Raw genomic sequence first — 20000 nt, forward strand, 5'->3', positions numbered from 1 at the left:
CTCCGCGTCCGTGATTAGAGCCCTCTCTAGCGGACGGGCCTGTGCCCAGAGCCTCCCTGTTGGAGCTCCAGTCAAAACGGGGCCAACACCCTGCCACACCAAGCCCACATCAAAGCCTGGATCCTGGACTCACCACCACCCAGCAGGGACCGGGGCGTGACCCCCACGGGGGTCTGACTGAGCTGTGTGTGTTTGTGGCTTTTCAGTTTAACCACGTTTTAACTTTTTGTGTTTTGTCATAAATTAGCGCCCTACTTGATCGTACACAAAAGCATCAAAAGTTGCAGATCCAGAAGCTCGAAACGCGGCGTGAAGCGACGCGTTTTGAGCTTGTCTTGAGCTTGTCGATCTGCTGCTTTTGATGCTTATGATATTGAATCCTGAAAGGTAACAGTTTTGGACATAGGAGGTTTCCACCCAACAGAGACGATGTTCTGCCCGCACCGCTTTGACAGGCGCAGTTATGCAGAGAGATGACTCCGGACAAGAGTATGAGGTGTTAAATCTCTTTACTCAAAATCCAAGAGTACAACTTTTACTTCTAGTACTACTGTCTGCCTTCAAACACCATATTGAAGTGAACAAACTGTTTTACACACTGGCAATTATAAATCTAGAGCAGAAACGTGATTACAAATATCAAATACCTGTCCTAAAATAAAGGCAGCCTCCCAGTATCTTACAAAACAGCACCACCCACTGGCGGACATCAGTCTCAGCCAGCACAGACGATATACTTTGTTGTATGTCGAATAGCAAAAATAGCAGACAACATTTTCCAACATTTTGGGCTATACTGACATGCCCGAAATAGGGAGGAAATCAAAGCCATCCATTGATTTCAAACAGATCCTCTCCATTCTGCACTTTTTTTTAACACCCCAGTAGTTAATGTGTGATTCGTAAAAAAATAAACAAATCAGCAGTGGCTCAGGAAGAGGAGCGGCTGCTCAATATTCGATCCTCAGCTCCCCTTGGGTTAGTTTAGAAGTTTCCTTGAGCAAGTCACTGAAACCACCAGCCTGCTCCCGATGAGCAGGCTGGTGACTTGCACGGTTGCCTCTGCCGTGAATGTGTGTGTGAATGGGTAGATGTAATGCACATTGTAGAGCGCTTTGGATAACAGGCGGATATACTATAGTAAACGGACCATTTACCGCGTTAGCCCTTTCATCGTGGTGAGATCATGACCTCATATCACTTCACGTCTCATTCTCAAATTGGCCAGAGCTCACTGAACAATGTGCTTATATTTTAGCTTTGAATTAAGTGACTCTAAGGATATGGCAAATGATATTGGCTCGACTAATGGAATGAAGTGAAATGCTAATCGGGTTTTCCCCCGAGCGTTCGGCCACGGCCATCGGCGAGGAACCGCCAATCTCTACAACTGCTTTTAAGATGTTGGACGAGTGAGCCTGGGGATTGATTGTGAAACATGGCGGCGGTATAGAAGATCCTATTCATCTGCTTAGAGAGAAAGGCTCTATACTCGGGGTATTCTCAAGCTTCTTCATTTCAAAGACCCCCACTTTGATTTGCATTAGGGCCACGGACCCCTATTCGATACAATCTGTTTCTTTGTGAAATCTGTCGGAATCCAATCTACACCGAGAAATGCGTTTATATAACTAGATGGGTTTATTCAACTCTGTGAGTGTACAAATTAAACCAAATGGACCATTACGGGTCCATGGCTTTTGTGTTTTTGCTCTACATTCAATCATCACTGAAAACAGCCGATCGACAAGCAGGTCAGCTCTAGTTTATAATTCAAAGTTTGATTCAATTTCACGATGGCACACTAACTAATGACCTTTTGAAAGCAAACTTTTCCAGCAGTACTCAACACTATACAATTCTTCCAGGCCAAAGGCTGACTCTGAAGTTTTTGTGTCTCACCCTGCCAGGGCCCTGTCTCATTAAAACACAATGCTTAAGGTCTATCACTTTCCATGTGAGGTCCCACAAGCAATAATTCCACAATCCCCTTTGGGGGCAGGTTTCCAAGCTGCTATGGGAGAGCAACCACGCTCTGATGTGATAAATGTGTTGCACTTTGTAAGAGTGATGATGAGCTACTAGTCTAGCTTAAGGTAATTTGATAAGAGGTACACACACGCGTGTGTGTACATGCACACACACACACACACACACACACACACACACACACACACACACACACACACACACACAGGCCAATGTCGGAGCAATTAAATCGCTTTGCAGAGGGGACAACTTGAGTCACACAACATCTGTATCTCTCAACACATCTTTTCTCTCTGTCTCTCTCTGTCCAACATTTAAATTCAGTTCACAATTAATTAAGTCTCTCCCTCCCTTTCACTGTCTTGTGTTTGTCAACCTGACAAAATATTTCTCCCTGCTCACAAACAAATGAAAACCATTACCCATATATGCAGTGATATTGCATTCAAGTTTGGCGGTGTGACTCTGCTCATGTGATATTAAAAGATTCCCTGTGCAAACATGTCACAGATCTTCGATCAACCACCAGAGCAGAGCATAAAATACAGTTTTACATAACATTGAACCTTCAATGCATAATTAAACAACCACAATCATAGTACAACCATAGAACACAGTACAATACACAGAATCATAGAACCACAGTACAAACACGGAATCAACCTATAACAATATTAACTAAATGCCACAGGGAGGAGGCCGGGGAGGTGGAGGGAATTTGAAAACAAGCAGCTGTACACCCAGCTTAGACAGCGAAGCACGTAGACTGAACAGAGAACAGAGGCTGCTTAAAGGTGTAGTGAAATGAAAAATATGTTTTTCACACTTTTAGAGCATATCCGTGGTCATCATATGGGTATACCTAACAATAGATGCCAAAAAAAATGAAAAAAAAACATTTTTGTGTATTTTTACATCTAAAGTCCCTAAAAAGCCAATCTTAATTACTTCCTGTAAACGAAAACGTGCTGCGTGATGACATAACTCGACCTTCGTGAATATAAATGAATCTTGATTACATGCACCTGTTTGATTCCCATAGCTGCACGTTCTTCAAACACAGCTGATTTTAATTACAGAGATACTCCGTTTTGAATCTCATTGAAGATGAGTGTATTACTCATTTTAAACTTCATCTGCACACTAAAATATGTATCTGAAAACATTATAAGTTAGAAATAAGCCAGGTAGTAGCAAACGCGCTTCACTGGCCGTCTCTCTCTCACTTGTAAACAAACACTAGCCGTGTTGCCCACGGCTGAAGTGATTGAGATCCAACGTCCCATAGCCTGAAGGGATGGGACCTTCTGATTGGATTAGAGTCGTTGAGCCGACGTTTCGGGCTGAACCTTCAAAATAAAATGTCCGAAAATGTCACTTCAGTGCGTCTTTAAATGAACCGCCAGAGTTGCACTGTGGGTATGAGGCTGTGAGTAATTAGCTTGAAGTGAATGAGAATGACAAGAGGTTGAACGTACTGACTTAAAGGAGTACGACCGTATAACTGATAGCGAATGGGGGGGGTCCGGGGAGTGTGAATGAAGTACATAAACATTCTGCCTTCCGTGTCTACATGAACTATCGTTGCACTGAATTTTGTTTAGTGAATACAAATTCATTCATTTTGTCCAATCTGTATGGTAGAGTACAATATAACTTATACAATTGGGGTGGTTGTATTTGGTCTCCCTGCTCTCCTATTGAGACATTTAGATCCGTTGATCCCTGCAGAATATGGATGCGTGTATGTATGTATGTATGTATGTGTACTGTATGTATGTATGTATGACTGTCTGTATGTACGCACTGTACGTATGTATATAGGTCTTGCCTACATGTACATACTGTACTGTGTATATTAGTTGTTTGCATGTGTTGTTTGCACAGCTACATGTGTGTGGGTGTAGTACAGTAACAGGCAGACAGGCAACAGTTCATTAAGTCCATAATGCATAAGCCTGGTTGATCTACTAGGGCTCTTTGATAATTCTTCTGGTTTTACCGACAGACCATGTTGTATGCAGTGCACAAAGTTCTCATGGCAGGCGGTGATACAGCTGACCCGTAGGATATTTGGGCCCCATGCCAGACTTCTAAAGTCACCTGAGGTGAGAGAGAAGTGGCCGTGCCTTTTTCACCGCATGGCCTGTTAGCTTGTCCCAGGAGAGGTCCTCTTTGATGTGAACACAGCTGCTGACTCTCTCTGCAGCATGGAACATTGATTGTGCCGCTCGGCTCCTTGGTCTCGTGGATGTTGAGAAAAGAGCTTTTCCTCCTGGCACCGCCGCTGTGTCAGGGTGTTGACCTCTCTCCTGTAGGCCGTGTCGTTGTTGTCTGTGATCGGACCCATCACTGCAGAGTCGTCTAGCCAACGTAATCACTATTGGAGCTGTGCTGACCACGCATTCCTGTGTGCAGGGAGTACAGGAGAGAGGCTCAGAACGCAGCCCTGGAAGATCCCCCGTGGGATCAAATAGGTGTAATTATTATTGACATGTAGTGATGCTAGAATGGTCCTTTAAAGTTTGTTAGGTGACTACTTTTACAAGAAACACGCGCACGCACGCGCGCGCGCACACACACACATACACACACGCACACGCACACACTCCTGCCGTTTTTATGAGCGTTCCTAGAGTAGAGTACGCAGTAGGTGGTGATTATTGATTTGTCACGGATCCATTACTGGCTTAACTGAATGACTTTGGCCTTTGATGATCAGCAAGTCGAGTGAGAGAGATAGAGAGAGAGGGGTGGGGGGGAGAGGGAACTCATGAGAGAGAGAGCAGGTGAATTAAAAGATTTAGAAATATGTGAGAATGGGGGGGGGTTGACTGAGCTTCATCTATTCCAATAGCTGTTAAACAGCTGCATTTGGGAGATTGGAAGAGGTAGTCAATTGACCCTTTGTCAAGTCCCGCCCGTGGTTCCGCCCCTCTTTGCACCCATTGGTTGCAAAACTCCTCTCTCCATCCAGCACCATTGAGGGGAAAAAAAGTTTTTCAGTTACCTTTTATTGATATTTAATGTATTCAGTTCTTATTTTAAACTTGGCATCTGTAAAAAGGAACATCTCGGGGGCACTATAGTGATCCATAGGACCACAATGGAAACAAGTCCCCAGGACTTTTAGCCCACATGTCTGACTGTACTTCATGCTGTTTTTCATTTCTGTCTAATAAAGTATTCTGATTGAATACTTTATTAGACAGAATAATAAATCAATCTAAAAAAAAAAGTGCAAACTCATAGACAACCAGAAGGAGGCGTAACGAGGCGGAAGGAGCCTGCTGGTTGGTCGGTCAGGGACCAATCAGTAAACTCACAATATGGGTCAATGGTATAGCTCAGAGCGGTATAAGAGAGTTAAGTCACAAGCATAGACTCCTATTGTAAGAATGGGATGCGTAAATGCTCTGTCTATCTCAATGAGGAAGTTCCAATGTTTGAAACTATACAGCCCATAGCCGCCCGCTTTGCGGCGAGATCAAAGCGTGACGCGACTCTCTCTTATACGGCTCTTGTATAGCTCAATGGGTCGCAGAGAACATGGGAGAACATGCCTTTTTGCCCCTCTCCAGCCCGCCCGGGGAATCTAACTAACAAGGGAATGGGAGACCTTTATTATTCCCACGGGGGAAAATCACTTTCAGCTTCACCCAGCTAATGATTGCTCAGATGTTCATGATGAGCGCTCGGGGGGGAGCAGCTAGGGGTTAAAGTGTCTTGCTCAGGGACACTTTGACACATAGCAGGGCCAGGACGCTAACTGGGGACCTTCTGTCTCCCAGATGGCCTTTCTACCCATTCAGGCATGGCCGTCCACTAGCCTTCCAGTCAGACAGTCACTAAGCTAACCATTAGGAAAGCAGCAAGTGGCACAGAAATAAATGCATTTTCAAAGCGATGGAAGGATCAGTGTAGGTCAGGGAATAAATGAAGAGGAACATGAGATGAGATGAGAGAGAGAGAGAGAGAGAGAGAGCCCATCCATCTGACCACTTAACATGGCAGCCGAGAGAGAACAGAAAGGACAGAGGGACAGATGAGGATAAGACTGAGCAAAATAAATAGCCGATTTAGGCGAAAATAGCCGGTTTACAAGCTCACAACACGTTGCATCGCACAGATGTTGTGAGCTTGTAAATCGGGGAGGCGCTGAGCTTTATTTTACATTAACACAACGCTGCGACGCATTGTGAGCTTGTAAACCGCCTATTTCTGACGCGCGACACCAAACGTATGAGGTTAGGCATGGAGAACACGAATGAACAACTGACGGTAAAGAAGGGAACGATGGAGTTAGGATGAAGTGAAAGAATGAGGCCAAACACAGGGGGGAGGAAACAAAACAAATGGCGCAGGTGAACGAGAGGAACAGAATGATGGACACAGACAGTGGCACACATTTGGCCAAGCCAACTGTTGGCACCGTGGGAGCTGGATGAAGGCATGACTAGAGGAGGGGAGAGTGGGGGGGGGCGGAGTTGGGAAGATCATTTATTGTCATGCCCAAGGCTACGAGTGCCTGCACTCCTTCACAGGTGTGTGTGTGTGTGTGTGTGTGTGTGTGTGTGTGTGTGTGTGTGTGTGTTTGTGTGTGTGTGTGTGTGTGTGTGTGTGTGTGTGTGTGTGTGTGTGTGTGTGTGTGTGTGTGTGTGTGTGTGTGTGTGTGTGTGTGTGTGTGTGTGCACAAACTTGCATGCACACCTGACCTGTGTGAAAACAATTTGTCATTGTACAAACAACATAGACCACACGCATGTGAGAAGACACACGCGCGTGCGCGCACACACACACACACACACACACACACAAAATATTGTCCACAGACGTAGATACAGCACATGCACAATGTTTGCAGCACACAGGTAGTCGCTGTTGCACAGAAACAGTGGCATTATGAAGAGGGCATATAGAACGTTTTAGACTGCAAAATTACTGTGCATGCGTGACCGAGGAGGCATATAAGTACGCAAGTATGTGTGTGCAAATCTTTGAGGAGGACATCAATACATGATGAGGAGCATTAAACATGCATTAGCGCGCAGATGAAGAGATATAGGGAGAGGAGATGAGAACATGGGATAGTGATGGATGATGTGGTGTGTGTGTGTGTGTGTGTGTGTGTGTGTGTGTGTGTGTGTGTGTGTGTGTGTGTGTGTGTGTGTGTGTGTGTGTGTGTGTGTGTGTGTGTGTGTGTGTGTGTGTGTGTGTGTGTGTGTGTGTGTGTGTGTGTTAGGAGCTGAACTTTTTTTTTTTTAAACACGTTGTGGCACGTTGTGAGTTTGTAGATCAGCTATTTTAACAATTACAATGAAGTATAGGCCTAATACAGGATTAAGTGGTTAATCACACTAATCTATTTAGTTGATTATAAGAAATTACTAAAAATTACAAAACCTAATGTGTTAACAGAAATAAACCAACTCTATGTGATTTCACAATTACACATATATTTTCATCTTATAAAAATATATTTTGAGGAGGGTTTCAGTAACCCTCCTCATGTTGCATACAGTATAAAAGACCCCCCACCGCCCTCATGAAAAAAAGAGGTGGCCTAGTATAGACCCCTGAGGGACTCCGGTCAGCGAAGTATATTTAGTTCATCCATCCTAAAACACATCCATTTGTCTGTCCTTCAGTCTATATAAAGCCAGTGGTCATGCATAATTAAAGGCTTCTACCGTATATGGGTTTGTATGAGGGTTGGCACAAGCTAGCAATATGTTGGAGCATTTAAACCCTTTTTTTTTTTTGACATGCACCAGGCCACGGACCCCCATTTAATACGCTTTTTGAAAATCTCGGGGACCCCAGTCTACACTGTAAAATCCTCAGTGCTTTTTTAACGCTTGAGAGTGTACAAAAGAACATACTGACCCCAAAAGTGTTTTAAAGTGAAATAGCCCTTTAATTGAACTGAGTATCTTTCAGTGAGCAGCTTCATCTGAACCATCTGGATGTTTTACAACCGTGTTTCTCCAACAGTCCAGGCGTGAAACAAGGCTAAAAGTTTAATGACCCAAGTGGTCTTAATGTGGGTCATGGAAACAACCTGAGAAGAAATGACATGGATCAACAGTGTGTTAGCTACTAGGGCTGCTGAAAATATATCAGAAACCGACATTTAACCAATTAATCTTGCTCATGTAGATTCATCGAATAATTGAGAAGCAGGGTTTTTTGGGGGGGATATTTGTCCTCATGTTATTTGCTGTCGGGTAGAAACCTCCATGTTTTTTTTATGTTTTTTTTTGTAAATGAATGCCCTAGTTTGTCATACGAGAGGGTCGCACGGAAGTACCGAAAATAACAGATCTATACAAGCTCAAGTGAAAGTGGTTAAGTGTGTCTGTGGGTTTGATAAATAATTAGCCAAAAGTATTAATAAGAGCTTGTGACTAAATAATAAAAACTGGAACACAGGTTATTTTTTCCATTTCCTGAAAAGTAAAACAGCCTTCACCCCACGGTGACAATAATTATCAACGAATCAACACGAAGACATTCTGATAGATTTTTTATAATTGACTAAATTTATTATAGTCTGATTAACCGCGTAACCCTGTATTCCTTAGCTGTACAATGGTGGCATACAAACATAGTTAAATTAGCCGATATATACAAGCTCACAACGTGACGCGTTGTTGTGTAAGTACAATAATATTGTATTTGAGTATATATTTACAGTTTTTTTTTCCTTGTTCAGGGCTCTGACAGCCTTCAGGCAACAAAACTCTGGCGTTTTACATGCAAAAGCAAGCCAACAAATCATCTGCATATTTATGAATGTGTTATGGTGATGCCCTGCCATCACTATGATTGCCATTCTATTATACTGAACTGTCAAATTGTAATTTCTTATTTCATACCTTTATTATTTGGTGAAAGGCACTGGGAGCTGAATGTCTGCTGCTTTGATTGAGTTGGACAGGAAACAAGCAGACATCTTTACAGCTGTTTCTGATGCTCTTAGAAACGGGTCTTTTACAGGTATAATACATTAGTAGAAGACTATTATGACATTAGGTCTACTGTGGAATATTATGACGCACTATATCCTGTTGTGGAATAATGTATTTGTAACTCTGGTGTCATGAGATCACATGCAGATGTGCCATTCTCCACTCACCATATTCCTGAACCAAAAGTCAAAAGGCACCCCAGAGAACCTGCTATATGAAGTGAAAGTGAAACTTTGTGTGTGTGCGTGTGTGCATGTGCCAAAAACCACTTGGCTGACTCATGTGCTCTCATGAGGCTGGGTCAGCATTCACTAGCACTTCATCATAACAGGCATTCAAAAATAGCAGATGGGCTGACTCCATGACTGCTATGATCAATATACACCTCCATTTCCATCTCTCTCTCTCTCTCTCTCTCTCTCTCTCTCTCTCTCTCTCTCCCTCTCTCTGTCTCAATCTGTCCACCTCTCTCTCTGTCTCGATCTCTGTCTCCCTATAATTATATCAGTGTATACAGTAGCTACATAGTCGGGTGATAATTAAACATATGTTGTCTTTGAGTGTGTATACAGTATGTTAATGTGCACAGGTGTATGAGTGCGTGTTAAGTCTTAGCATTGTCCCTCACCTGTATTGTAGTCGGAATTCACAGGTTATATAAAGGAATCCGACTCCACACACACACACACACACACACACACACACACACACACACACACACACACACACACACACACACACACACACAGAGAGAGAGAGCTCTGTGAATGAAGAGTGGCACAAAACCCTGAAGTCAAAAGTAAAACACAAACTTTCTTTTGTTGTTGCTTTTAACCCATTTTTTCTCCCCAACCTAGTTATTATGCCAATGAATTCCTCCCCACACACATTACCCCAATGGCTCACCTGCCAGTGAGGAGCCCCCATCGGGAGGAAGTAGAGCCTTCGTCCTACTCCTCCCACCCAACATTCATGCTGACAGGTGTCGCCTCAGCCCGATGGAGTGAGTATGTGTAGTGACAAATATCACCGCCCCCGCCCGGCTTCCCTCCCCCGAACACGGGCAAATTCTGTTCGCACAGTCGCTCGACAAAGCCGGCTGCACCGTGGCGGATTCAAACCCCCTAGACTCCGTGGTGGTGGTGGACAGGCACTTTACCGCTCCGCCACCCGAGCGCAGTGCAACACAAACCTGATACCTGACTTACCTGGTTCTCTCTGCTTTCTCTCACTGATTCACTGAGCCATGCTCCCATTCGTTCACAATGATTCACTGATTCTATCTCTCTATAGCAACAGTAATACTAATCATTGGACGTTCATGAGATTTGACATCAGACGCCCACTTAGGAGACCATTTTGTGTACCATTTTGCACCTAGTGGCAAAGCATTGGAATGGCGTATCTTCTTCAATTAAGCATAGTATTTGATTCACAGATTCACTGAGCCATGCTCGTATCCATTCCCCATGAATCACCGATTCACTGACCCATGCTAACCTCCATTCACCATGATTCACTGAATCACTGAGCCATGCTAACCTCCATTCAAACTGAATCAGTCCGGTTTGGTAACATTTTTGGAGAACATTTACGAGCAGATTGCGTATTTTTGAATATTGGAAGTATAACATATAAGGCTTATAGTGGTCAATGTAATCTACATCTCCAAAGTAACTAGTAACTAAAGCTGTCAAATAATTTGTGTGGAGTAAAAAGTACAATATTTGCCACTGAGATGTAGTGCAGTAGAAGTATAAAGTATAAACAATTGACATACTCAAGTAAAGCAAAAGTACCGGTACCTCAAAACTGTAGTTAAGCACAGTACTGGAGTAAATGTACTTATAGTTTACTTTCCTCCACTGCTTATAACCTCATTTGGCCCGTGTGCCAGGCAGCTCCCTCTTCGTCTCGCTCTATCTCTGTGTGTGTCTGCTGAGTCCAGTTAACTGTGGCCTCATCCTCCGAGACCTTCGGCAAACAATGCATCAATAACACCATGAGAGAGAGAGAGAGAGAGAGAGAGAGAGGGGGGGGATAGAGAGAGAGAGAGGGGGATAGAGGGATAGAGCGGGGGATAGAGGGATAGAGCGGTAGGGAGCTCCTGGCAAGAAGAGCTCCTGGCAAGAAGCTGTGGTGTGCAGAGAGAGATAGATGAATGGATGAAATAGTGGATGTGTGTGTGTGTGTGTGTGTGTGTGTGTGTGTGTGTGTGTGTGTGTGTGTGTGTGTGTGTGTGTGTGTGTGTGTGTGTGTGTGTGTGTGTGTGTGTGTGTGTGTGTGTGTGTGTGTGTGTGTGTGTGTGTGTGTGTGGAGCTTCTGGCAAGAAACTTTGAGACTGTGAGAGAGAGATGAATGGATGATATGGTGATATGGAGATTGGATTTGTGTGTGCGTGCGTGCGTGCGTGTGACCTGCTGTCTCAGCCTGTATTGAAGCCTGCCCCCTCTGAACTGTACAAGAATAATTAAGTTGCTTGAGATCATCTCGGGTCACACAACTCCTCCCTCACCGTCCACCCTCGCCCTCTGTCCTTCCTTCCTCCCTATATCTCTCTTTCCTTCCATTTCCTTCCTTCTCCTGCTCTGTCTCTCTCATCCTCTGCATCCAGACAGGGTTCAGATTGTTGGGGTGATGCTGATGTGCTGCTGTCAAGGGTTTGAATATATATTTGTTAAAGCGAACATTTGTAAAATATGTTGTTCCAGGGACCCCCAGAAGCAAAGATTTGAGTTAAAAATGTTGTTTAAAAAATATGTGTACTCAAAGATTTGCACAAATGTTCAAGATTAATGTTCGGTGCCGTGCTATGAGCTTGTAGATCTGATTTTTTTTATAGCCAAAGTATGAAATAACGGTTATAGCTCAAATCTAAAATAACACAGTATGTGATTGAATGGATTAAACTTCATGGTCTGTAAAACACAACTAACTTACACGATTCAAACACTTAAGCCATAGATATGGGCTATTTTAGAAGACAGAAAATAGGGACGCCGCAGGTTGAAAGTAGTTAAAATTGCATGTCTACATTTTAATTTTCTCTCGTATTTACCTCGCAATTCAGCCTTCAGCTTATCTCCTTTGCTGCCAGTGGATCTCTACTTATTTACAGCATTTCAATTGTGGTCACAAAAGAATAATCTGGCGGATTAAACAGCAGACTCCTCCGTGAGTGCCGTCTATTGAAAAATCAAGTCAGGGCTGTGTGAATTTTTCCAAACGGGCTGCGTCAGGCAGGATTATGGTGCAGTATACACTGCGTTGAGCATTTGTATCCAAATATTGTTTTGAACTTTTACTTATTTACAGGTTGTGCTACTAACACAAACACAGCTGTAGGAATGTTACATCATGGGTGTTTTTACCACCCTATTTTATACTGCAAAGATTGTGACACGTTGTGAGCTTATAGCTAATATTTTGAAGATTTCTACCTATATAATGACATTCCCAAAATAGGGAGGCCAGGTTGAAGCAGTTTTGTTGAACAAGTGAACAAAAGCACCCTCTAGTGGATGGAAATTGCCCTTTTAAATACATTGGGCCCATACCAGATGAAACAAAGCCTTTTTAAAACACCTTAGAAAAAAAATGGCCCTTGGCAGATTAGGTCTGGCCCCTCTTAATAGAGATTGGATTTCTATCCCTCCGAAGTTGTGAGGGACCAATCAGGACCCAGTATGCAAAAATGGGGCAGGTTTATCACCAGAGGCATTTTTTTAGTTTGCCCCTCGGAAATGCAGGTTCCACACAGAGATTCCAGACTAATATCTACGCAGTGATATTAGTCTGGCCACATTCCAGGCTAGAGTGACTCATGCAAGCAGTGCAGTGCGGTGCCGGGGATAATTGATCAGCAGGTGTTTGCAATATTGTCTAATTGTGCTTTCCACATGCTGTATGCTGCTGGTCTCAGGGCTATAAACACACTCAACACCAGAGAGAGAGAGTGCTGTCCCAATGGTGCAAAGTTAGAAGCAAACAAAGGGATAGCCAATGGGGGAGCAGTTCATTATAGAGAATTAAACCCCCGACAGGGTGATTAGACCCCGACACGTAGCGGTGGGGTCTAATCACCCTGAAGGGGTGATTATTCTTTTCGTGATTAATAGTAGTAGTAGTTGTGTGTGTGTGTTACATCATCTCTCCACTGTACCCTATCAGTTGCCATGCCAACCACACATTCCCCATGCAATCCCTCAATAAGTGGGAGTGCTCCATTTAGCACGCTGGCATTCAGTGATGGAAGTGCTTTTTTTAAGTAGCAATCGCACAATGTAGAAATACTTCCAAAAATACAACACTGTTGAAATACTACCAAAAATAGGCCTGTATTAACTAGTTGGACTTGAGTCGAAGTACAAAAGTATTGGCATCAATATATGTACCAAAGTAAAAGTACTCACATTTTTCTAAATTGGTGAATCGTTTTCGTTGACTTTAACGCAGGTTAAAATTACGTTTTTGCACATTTTGATATGGCTTACCAAGATTCAAGATTTAATTAATGTATTTGTCGTCTGCAAGCATCAGAAAACGAAACGAAACGAAATAAATAGTGCAAAGCTCTACAAGCTCACAACGCGCATTGTGATCTGCTGTTTAAAAAAAAAATCCATGTCTAAAATAGAGATTGTCCGATTATTAATCGATTATTTTTTATTAAATTATAGTTTATTTTTAATAATCGACTAAATTAGTTTGATTTGCTTTGTTTGTTTTCAGTTCCTTGCTGCTCAGCATACCAGTGTGTATGTCACTGTCCATCCCAGAGGTTCTCAAACATTTTCATGTTTCAAGGACCCCAGAATTTACTCGGCCGCGGACCCCCACCCTGAAAATGTGTTGTGCCAGGGAGCAGGGACCCCCCATACAAGATTTGTGTTGTTAAAATGTTTCAAAAAGATTTTTCCCTGATCTTTTGAAATATAGCCGATGGGTATAGGGTTAAAGTGGTTAATGAGTTTGATGCTATATTAGCTCATTTTGCTAGGGACCCCTTGGAAACCCCTCAAGTACCCCTGGTACTTGAGGGGTAATCACTGAGAATCACTGGTCTATCCCTTTCTCTGTCTCTCTCTACCTCTCTCTCTCATGCTCTCATCCTTCTAAACTCTCCACACACTTGCTCACCACAACAAGAGACCATTTAGCATGCATGCGTGCGTGCGTGCGTGCGTGCGCGTGTGTTGTGTGTTTTCTCATTTCAAGCTGTCATTAACATAATATCTCTACCCTCCTCTCATAACCTTCCCTCTTATTGCTACTCCCCCAATCACCTTCTCTCTCTCTCTCTCTCTCTCTCTCTCTCTCTCTCTCTCTCTCTCTCTCTCTCTCTCTCTCTCTCTCTCTCTCTCTCTCTCTCTGCATGGGCTTTCACTTTTTCTTTGACTTGAATGCATGGCCTCTATACTTTTCTTTGACAAATCGCTATACCTATAGAATGTGACCTAAGATTAGACCAGAAATTATAAGACAGAGAACCATGTCTATATTGAAGAGATTCATCCTCTTTTACATGAACCCTAGAGTTGTCTGCGTTGTGAGCTTGTAAATCGTCTATTTTCTGCGAAGAGAAAAAAAGACCTACTACAGAGCCCTGGGGGACCCGTACCCTGGTCAACTAAGCATAATATGCTATCGTCTCTGTCGGGTGGAAACCTCATATGTCCAAAACTGTTACTTCTCAGGATTCAAATTCGAAAACAGCAAAAGTAGCAGATCTACAAACTCAAAAGCTTGTAGATCTGCTACTTTTGATGCTTTTGTGTGACGCTGCACTATGATCAATTAGGGCGTTAATTTGCGAGATTTCCGCCCGACAGCAACGATATGCAACTTGTTGCGTTTGCAAATCACCGGTGTGGCCTGAGCTAGCTTTAGTGTTTTGCCAATTATTTGGGGGCCCAATTGCAGTATCCTCACGGCCCACCAGTGGGCCCCGACCCACAGGTTGGGAACCACTGCTCTAATGTGTGATGATCATACAATGGGTACAAACACACTTGTCCGTTTTTGTCCGTTTGCAACCGTACGGACGGCCGGAAGTCCCATCCACTCCCATGTTAAAAAAAAACGGATAAAACGGACACGATCCGGTCCGGAAAAAGCACATCCGGTTTCCGCAACACATTTGTATACATAACAAAATTGCCGGATCCGGAACAAGAGCTTCCGTTTCGTAGCGACCCGTTTTCCGCCAGCAAACGGACAAGTGTGTTTGTACCCAATGAAGACACAAAGGCCCGTCCGTCCGCCTTAGACGGAAGCAGAGCCTTGTGGCTCGTATTGTTGTTCAACTTAAACTCTTGGAAGTATAAAAATGTAATGATCTCACTTTCATTGTACCATAGCCTCTCTCACAGCTGCTCAAGGGCGTGTGTGTGTGTGTGTGTGTGTGTGTGTGTGTGTGTGTGTGTGTGTGTGTGTGTGTGTGTGTGTGTGTGTGTGTGTGTGTGTGTGTGTGTGTGTGTGTGTGTGTGTGTGTGTGTGTGTGTGTGTGTGTGTGTGTGTGTGTGTGAGAGAGAGAGTTTTAGAGGTTTCCATAATGGCAGAAGCGGCATAAAACTTGAGTGTGCTTATCAATCACCCTCACTCAGGAAAATGAGTTGTTTAATATTGTGGGCTCACACATACACAGACTGCTAAAAATAGAGCGGGCATTCTTTTATTGCCTGGTAACACACGCACGCAAGCACACACACACACACACACACACACACACACACACACACACACACACACACACACACACACACACACACACACACACACACACACACACACACACACACACTGGGCGTCCATAGTTATAAATCAAGAGAAGTAGCAGAGCCAGATGAAGAGGTACAGAGTTGTCAGAGGGAATAATTAAATTGGAATGAAAGAAGAGGAAGAGAGACAGAAAGAGAGACAGACAGAAAGAGAGAGAGAGACAAGAGAGAGAAGGAGATAAGAGAGAGAGAGTGAAGAGAGAGAGAGCATGTTTGTTACCAATACTGTAAGTAATGCAACTCATCAATGAAACTGTCAGTCAATCAAGAACTTTCTACACAGACAGACAGACACACAGACACACAGACACACAGACACACACAGACACACACACACACACACACACACACACACACACACACACACACACACACACACACACACACACACACACACACACACACACACACACACACACCGTGATGGTAGGCCTATAAAACTTGATGTTTCTCTCTCTCTCTCTCTCTGTCTCTTTCTGTCGCTTTCTCTGTCTCTCTCGGTTCTCTCGTCTATTTTTAGGGGGGGGGAGCAGGTGCTGAGAAATAACAAGATGGGAACATGTACAGTAGAGAGAGGGAACAGATAGAGGTGGTTTGAGAAAGATGCCCCGTGGATTAACCCATTAAGACCTGGAACTGTGTCATTTTTATATTTGAGCTAAAAAAGCATTATTTTACACTTTGGGCTATTCAAAAATAGCAGATATACAAGCTCATAGCACGGCACGAGTGTCGCGCTATGAGCTTGTAGATCTGCTATTTTTGAAAATTCGTGAAAATGTGTGCAAATCTTTGAATATATATAATTATGGTTCTTGCTTTAAATCGCGTATTTTCATAGCTTTTTTTTTCTTTTTCTTTTTCTGGAGAGATCTGATGTTTACAGTGAGAGAACATTATGCAACCTGTTCTTGAATGCACTCGAGCGTAAGCCGTGCTTTGACGACACTTCCGGTCGGGCGCCAGAAGTGTCGTCAAAGCGCTGCTTACGCTCGCGCAGATACACAAAAAACAGATCTACAAGCTCACAACGCGTCGCATGAGCTTGTAGATGGGCTATTTTCAAATAGTCAATGAACATTAAACTGATTGTGATGCTATTAACTGATTTTGCTGCAGACCCCCTGGAACCTCTGGGACCTCTGGGGGTCCCCAGACCCCACTATGAGAATCAACGACCTGAAAATAGCTGATCTACCCAAAAATAGACGATCTACAAGCTCACAAGCGTTTTTGTTTTATTTTGTTTTGTTTTGTTTTGTTTTGTTTTGTTTTGTTTTGTTTAATTCATGGAATTTTGGGGATTTTGTGTAATTTTTTTTTTTCATAATTCTTCTTTGCTTTAAATTATGAACATTTTTGATTTGTTTTTCTGAAAATCTTTTGAAATAATAATAACCCCAAAATGGGTCCCGATCCACAGTTTGGGAAATATTGAAATAAAGGACAGGAGAGAAGGGATGTTTCGGGGGTGAAAAGAAAGAGAAGAAGTGAAAGAGAAATAAAAGGAGAGATGGGGAACGAGGCAAATATAGGAGTGCTGCTGTAGCTATAGACTGACTCTATGAATAATAAATCAATCTGTGTGCCTGCGTGTGTGTGTGTGTGTGTGTGTGTGTGTGTGTGTGTGTGTGTGTGTGTGTGTGTGTGTGTGTGTGTGTGTGTGTGTGCGTGCGTGCGTGCGTGCGCGCGCGCGCGCGCGCGCGCGCGTGCGTGCGTGCGTGCGTGCGTGCGTGCGCTACATGATAGGTGCAATTGCTCGGGTGTAAAAAATGAAGCAGATGAGCGGAACGTGTTTTTATTAACAAAGCCCTGTGTGTGTGTGTGTGTGTGTTTGTGTGTGTGTGTGTGTGTGTGTGTGTGTGTGTTCAGTTGAAACCCCCCTTAATGTGTTATACTCACACTACTGATACCTCTCTCTCTCTCTCTCTCTCTCTCTCTCTCTCTCTCTCTCTCTCTCTCTCTCTCTGGTCCTGTCCTCAGTTGTCCCCACTCATCCTAGTGACAATTAAAAACAGATCATTATATTGTGGTGTAGGTGTGCAGAACAGATGTCACCTGCATACATAACCCAGAGAGACCCCCATAGTGTTGAAAGGAAATCAGTGAAGTGCTGTCTGTCTGTTGGTTCTCTAATTATTAACCAAAGAATGACTGAATTGTTAGTTATCTTCTCAGCACCAAATACTGCCATTAAACAGCTATACTAGCATTCACATCCTACTATAAATGCTTGGAATCTCTGTCCATCCGTCTGTGCGTTCATGCGTCTGTAGTTCACGTATCTCGATTTTTTTGCAATTGTTTTATTACTTAATTAATCAAATAATCAAGAAGCACATTTGTGGGAATATTTAATAATATGTCAACAAATCGAATAACCACTTAAAACGTATAATATACTTTGTCGCACAATGGTGTCATGCAAAAGATAGTTAACATATGTGATGCATTGTTTTTTTAAATGATTTGCCTATAATGGCATGCCCAATAATAGGGATTCATTACTGATACAATTATTTTATTAAATATGAATTATTTTATATAATATATAATTGATTAGTTTGATTAACTGTTACAGTCAGTACTATGATGTCAGTCATCTCCACATTCGGGAAAAGTTTCAGCCCCAAGTTAAAAAAGTTACACAATACTCACAATATGGGGGGATTTACTTCCTTGGCCTACTGGCAGTGTGCACAGAAAATGTGGCACTGATCGGTTCAGCGGTTTGCGAGATTAGCCCTCTCTTCTATTCCATACGGCTTGCCTTTGAGGAGCCATACAATACAAAGATAAAGTAATCATCAAATAAAAACAAATGGATCGCATAAACAAAAGGCGTAAAAGGAGATAAGCATGGATGAAAAATATAAGATAATAAAAGAAAACACCATGCAAAGGCCTTGACATAAAAGTAGCTTTGTAGAAGTGATTTAAAAGAAGACATTGACTCAGGCTGGCTGTTCCAAAACTTTGGTATCAGGGCCTCAAAAGCCCCGTTCACCCCAGATAAACCAAGAGGGCCCTGTCTGACGATATTGGCTGCAGCCGCTGCACTCAGGCTCAGAGGGGACCAAGAAAATATAAAATGTAAGTACTGTAGGAGCCGGGTCTCGAAAAGCTTTAAAAGTCATCAGTGAAATCTTAAAAATCTATTCTGAAACTCCCACCACTGGCCCAGAAGTACCACTTAAACCCTCTGGGCCAGCAGAACGTACGTTACACTTGTCCACTCAGGCCAGTAAAATAATGCCCTATAATAAAATAAAACAAAAAAAACATGAACACCTAATGAATGCTACAAGAGCGTTTGGTGAGGCCAGGCTGCGTCCCAGTTGAGTGACAGTCAGATGACAGAGACGTCTGCCAAATAAATATCATTTGGGGGGTTCTTGGCACGAAAACATTTGAGAACTACTGATTTAGAAGGTGTTTGTAGGCCTCCGGTCTGAATGGGTTAAGGTGACTGAATGTTTGTAAAACCACCGGTAGTTGACCCAACGCCAGGCAAAAATAGTCATTCTACAAGTTCATGAACATTCATTCATTCTCTCTCTCTCTCTCTCTCTCTCTCTCTCTCTCTCTCTCTCTCTCTCTCTCATATATATTGTGTTTATCATGAAAGACAGCAAAGGAGTCACTTCATCATAATGCTTTCATTGATCCCCCTGTCTCACAGGAACACCAGTATTATTGCCTTTCTGATCCTTGGTTATTTATGATGCAGCAATGTGCTACCTCTGACAGTGGTATTAAATATGACATATTAGATGTAATCAGAGACACCACACCGTGCAGTGAATGGTGTGAATAATCTGATGAGCCCAAAAACAAACCAAAAACAACAATCCTGTCCACTAAATGCAAGAACTGTAAGAACTTTGAGAACCAGTGGTTCTCAAAATGGGGGCCGCGGACCCCATTTTGAGGGTGTTCCAGGGGGTCCCCAGAAAAAAATGTTAATGAAGCGTCATCAACATCAGTTTAACCACTTTAACCCTATGTACATTGTCTGTCTGTCTGTCTGTTTGTCCGTCTGTCCAACAGGAAGATCATTGAGGTGAAGATCATTGATGATGAGGAATACGAGAAGAACAAGAGCTTCACCATAGAGCTGGGAGAGCCCGTCCTGCTGGAGATAGGACAGAAGCACGGTGGGTCTGCTTCTGTGTGTGTGTGTGTGTGTGTGTGTGTGTGTGTGTGTGTGTGTGTGTGTGTGTGTGTGTGTGTGTGTGTGTGTGTGTGTGTGTGTGTGTGT

General features: G+C 43.1%; 1 protein-coding gene across 1 annotated transcript in view; it reads left to right on the forward strand.

Annotated features, from left to right (window-relative positions):
* slc8a4b (solute carrier family 8 member 4b) overlaps positions 1-20000 on the forward strand; it is a 184288-nt gene that overhangs the window by 148672 nt on the left and 15616 nt on the right. Inside the window, exon 13 of the mRNA XM_084042666.1 lies at positions 19790-19896. Within this exon, the coding sequence (XP_083898792.1) occupies positions 19790-19896 (107 nt within the window). The remainder of the gene's footprint in view (positions 1-19789; positions 19897-20000) is intronic.

This window comes from Gymnoscopelus microlampas (genome assembly GCF_963454915.1).
Source record: "Gymnoscopelus microlampas genome assembly, chromosome: 19".
NCBI classification, from domain to species: Eukaryota; Metazoa; Chordata; class Actinopteri; order Myctophiformes; family Myctophidae; genus Gymnoscopelus; species Gymnoscopelus microlampas.